Below are 3,996 nucleotides of genomic sequence, written 5' to 3' on the forward strand. Positions count from 1 at the left end.
CCCCCTTCTTTTACACCTCTTTGGGGCCCTACTCACTACCACTACTAGTACCACAGGCAGTTGAAGCGTTTCAATAAAATATAATGCTAAATAAATATACGAAATCTATTTACTACCAATCCAAAGTCTTAATGTTTCTATACTCTCTTTTACCTATTATTGCCGACAATTTCCTGTAAATGCCATCCAAATGCTCATCTACAACAAACACTGGCTGCCGCCAAGCGCCATTGCTGCCGCTGCAGTGCTGCACACTGACACTTATATATATAGAAACAGAGACAGAGAGTATAGAAACATTAAGACTTTGGATTGGTAGTAAATAGATTTCATATTTATTAGCTCATCTGACATAGTCAGATGCAGCTTGTAGAATCGCATGATCGTCCGTCCGTGCGTCCGTCAAGAGTTGGGCACAAATCTTAACCGCGCATATTCGGGACGTTGGGGGGGATCGTCAAAACGAGTTAGGATGTCGAAGCTGGGGGTCAAAGGTCAAAGGTATCATGGGTCCCAATAAAACCAATGTCATTTACATCAATATAAATATAATATTATATCAATATAATACTAATAGGTTAGGGTTAGGGTTAGGGTTAGGGTTAGGATTAGGGTTAGCGTTAGGCACATTGGTTTTATTGGGACCCATGTTCTCTGTCCCTCTATCCTTGAACCGTGAGGAGTGTAGTGAATCACTGAATGTATCATTTCGTTTTCTTGAATTTGCTTGTATTTTTATCAGGTATTGAGGTAATGCGTTGAATATATATTTTTGTCATAAATAATACTTCATACCATAGAAATAAAACGATTAGTTTACAGATGAAATTTTTAATAGCTGAATTTATGACCCACTCGTTTAGGTATTTAACTGTTTACAAGTCTTTTTACAGTTGTAGTTGTACAGTGACAGTCACTGATCTCGACACTATTTCGAAGGGAAATCCAGACTACAATAACCTTTACGCCACTAAACGGTTGCTTATTACGATACCTTTCGCTTGTTGTGATGGAAAAAGCTTTTCTGCTTTCTGTAGAAACCGCTCTGCTTTTGATGTATTGCCCTCGCTTATGAACCTTTTTGCCAATAAAATGCATCTTTCACTCTCATCTCGATTAACCTCCATCTTGACTGCCCATATTGTAAACGGAGCTTTCATTGGTTGTTTTCTAGTGATGATGACTGGCAGTAAAATACGAAATGGTAGCAGTTATCATAGAAAAATAATGTAATAATGTATGAACATGTATGCACATAATGTACAGTATATATGATTTTAATAAGATTAACAAAAATCTTTTAGCAAAACAGTTACAGAATTTTACATATGGCCTAAATGATACCGGAATGTTAACCAAGCACAACCAAAATTAGCCACAACTTCCCATCTCGTTAACACTACGTGTCACACTAACAGTCGGAGAGCCTGGTCGGTTTAAACCAAAATGTGGACTCACATGAGATACATCATACAACTTACAAGTAAACTAGAATCTCGTTACACTAGTTGAAGAGGCTATAAAAGCAGATGACCTTTGATAATGATCTGAGTTTCCTGCATCGATTGCTAATATCTATTAATATTTTGTCCCATACTTTTGGTGGCAGCTACGCAATTTTGCGTCCGCAATTTGTTGGTGGTGATCGACTAAGAAATGTTTGGCCCATAAACTGTTTGTGGTGGCTGATAAGTTTTTGTGTCCATAATCTATTTGTGGTGGCAAAAACATTTTAAACATCCCAAAATAAACACTCATTTATTAAAAAAAAAAGATTAAATTCGCGTTCTGCTAAAAACTACCCCATTATAGGAAGGCAGAGGAAGGTTAGCACACCGTGAAAGCATAGATATCTATGGTGAAAGTTAGCACTCGTTCACATCATAGATATATGTTGGCACATGGTGGGCATATGTTACTATGAACCAGACTGATCGCGTGACGTTAGTGTACGTCACGCACGAACTCGGGTATCTCCGATGTTGAATGCATGTATCTCCGGTGGTTGCGCATGCATCAGACTTTCCGTATATCAAAGAATGATGCAAAAAAAATGTTGTGTTTGTGGTGGCTGATAAATTTTTGTGTCCATAATCTATTTGTGGTGGCAAAAACATTTTAAACATCCCAAAATAAACACTCATTCATTAAAAAAAAAAGATTAAATTCGCGTTCTGCTAAAAACTACCCCATTATAGGAAGGTTAGCACACCGTGAAAGCATAGATATCTATGGTGAAAGTTAGCACTCGTTCACATCATAGATATATACAACACATATGTTGGCACATGGTGGGCATATGTTACTATGAACCAGACTGATCGCGTGACGTTAGTGTACGTCACGCACGAACTCGGGTATCTCCGATGTTGAATGCATGTATCTCCGGTGGTTGCGCATGCATCAGACTTTCCGTATATCAAAGAATGATGCAAAAACCCTAACACTAACCCTAACCCTAAACCTAACCCGAACCCTAACACTAACTACAAATTGACTCGGATCGACTTATATACTGTCTATAGTATCCCAAACACTATCTATGGTGTCACACGGTCTGGATGGACCATAGAAATAATATAGATAACCATAATATAATAACTAATATAATAATTAATAAAACTAATATATAACTAATATATAATATAGATAATATAATAATATGGTTATCTATATTATTTCTATGGGACGGTGGTGGTATGACGTCACACTGACCTACACTGACATCACGCGATCAGTCAGGTTCATGGAAACATATATCCGACGTATGCATACATGCATTCAACATCGGAGATAGCCGAGTCACTGATCTCTATAATATAATCATATTATATCTATCTCTATCACTGATCTCTATAATATAATTATATTATAGAGATCAGTGAGCCGAGTTCGTGCGTGACGTACACTGACGTCACGCGATCAGTCTGGTTCATGGAAACATATGCCCACCAGTTATAACTGACCGTGCTGCCACTGCCAGTGACAGTTGTCATAGTGAAACTGTCATATAAAATGCATACTCTTGTAGTGGCCCTAGGGGTGACCACACTGGACTTTCACATGTGCTGCGGTTAGCACGTGTAATTTATTCGTGTCGGGATCATTTTTCGCTGGACGGTGATGCAGTAGCAATAAAAAAACCCAGAGTGAAATTAAGTCCTTAGATAGTCTTTATACAACGAATGGTTTTATTCATCGTTTACGAATAACATGAATAACGTTCACTGCACGTATCTCAAATATAGCGTAGATATATATATATATATATATTTACTCATGTCACGTTTACGTTACCTCGTTAGGTGATTACACGTTTAACTTAACTCTTGGCTATTCTACGGTTAATATTGTAGCCGTCTCTGTCTCTCCCCGTCGTGTGCTCCGCGGCTCGGCGCGAGTTCGTGGGTTGGCAGTGTGTCTCCCTGTCCGGGGTAGGCTCTCCCTCCGATGGTGTGTGTGCGCTCTCTCGAGCGCGCGCGTGATCGTTCGTTCGTTTGTTCGTTCGTTCGTTCGTTCGTTCGTTCGTTTGTTTGTTTGTTTATTCGTTTGTTCGTTCGTGGCTGTCCGAAGACTGACTGATTTTACCGTTGGATCTTGGCTGCTTATATATAGGACCCTGCGGTGACGTAGAATCCTGGCAGTGCCTCCCTCTCCCGTGCCTCAGGTGCCTGGGTGTTGTCACCGATGATGTGTGTGCGCTCTCTCGAGCGTGATCGTTCGTTCGTTCGTTCGTTCGTTCGTTCGTTCGTTCGTTCGTTCGTTCGTTTGTTCGTTCGTTCGTGGCCGTCCGAAGACTGACTGATTTTACCGTTGGATCTTGGCTGCTTATATAGCACCCTGCGGTGACGTAGGATCCTGGCAGTGCCTCCCTCTCCCGTGCCTCAGGTGCCTGGGTGTTGTCACCCCCTCGCTTGACACGTGTACAGGTGATGCAACCCCCTTGGTCCAGTATATGCACGAGCGTCGCACGAACTCGCACCCTCCTGTCTGCCA

General features: G+C 40.7%; 1 protein-coding gene across 2 annotated transcripts in view; it reads right to left on the reverse strand.

The window, feature by feature from the left end:
- The window catches only part of LOC106810791 (dnaJ homolog subfamily B member 12-like), a 27,385-nt gene extending 26,007 nt beyond the window's left edge, over positions 1-1,378 (reverse strand). For both annotated transcript variants that reach the window (XM_014814241.1, XM_014814240.1), the window contains exons 1-2: positions 1,345-1,378; positions 995-1,183 (exon numbers count right to left, since the gene is read on the reverse strand). In XM_014814241.1, coding sequence (XP_014669727.1) covers positions 995-1,160 — 166 coding nt within the window. In that variant the 5' untranslated portion in view covers positions 1,161-1,183; positions 1,345-1,378. The remainder of the gene's footprint in view (positions 1-994; positions 1,184-1,344) is intronic.
- Between the last annotated feature and the right edge of the window lie 2,618 nt (positions 1,379-3,996).

This window comes from Priapulus caudatus, unplaced genomic scaffold (genome assembly GCF_000485595.1).
Source record: "Priapulus caudatus unplaced genomic scaffold, Priapulus_caudatus-5.0.1 Scaffold473, whole genome shotgun sequence".
In the NCBI taxonomy this organism is placed as follows: domain Eukaryota; kingdom Metazoa; phylum Priapulida; class Priapulimorpha; order Priapulimorphida; family Priapulidae; genus Priapulus; species Priapulus caudatus.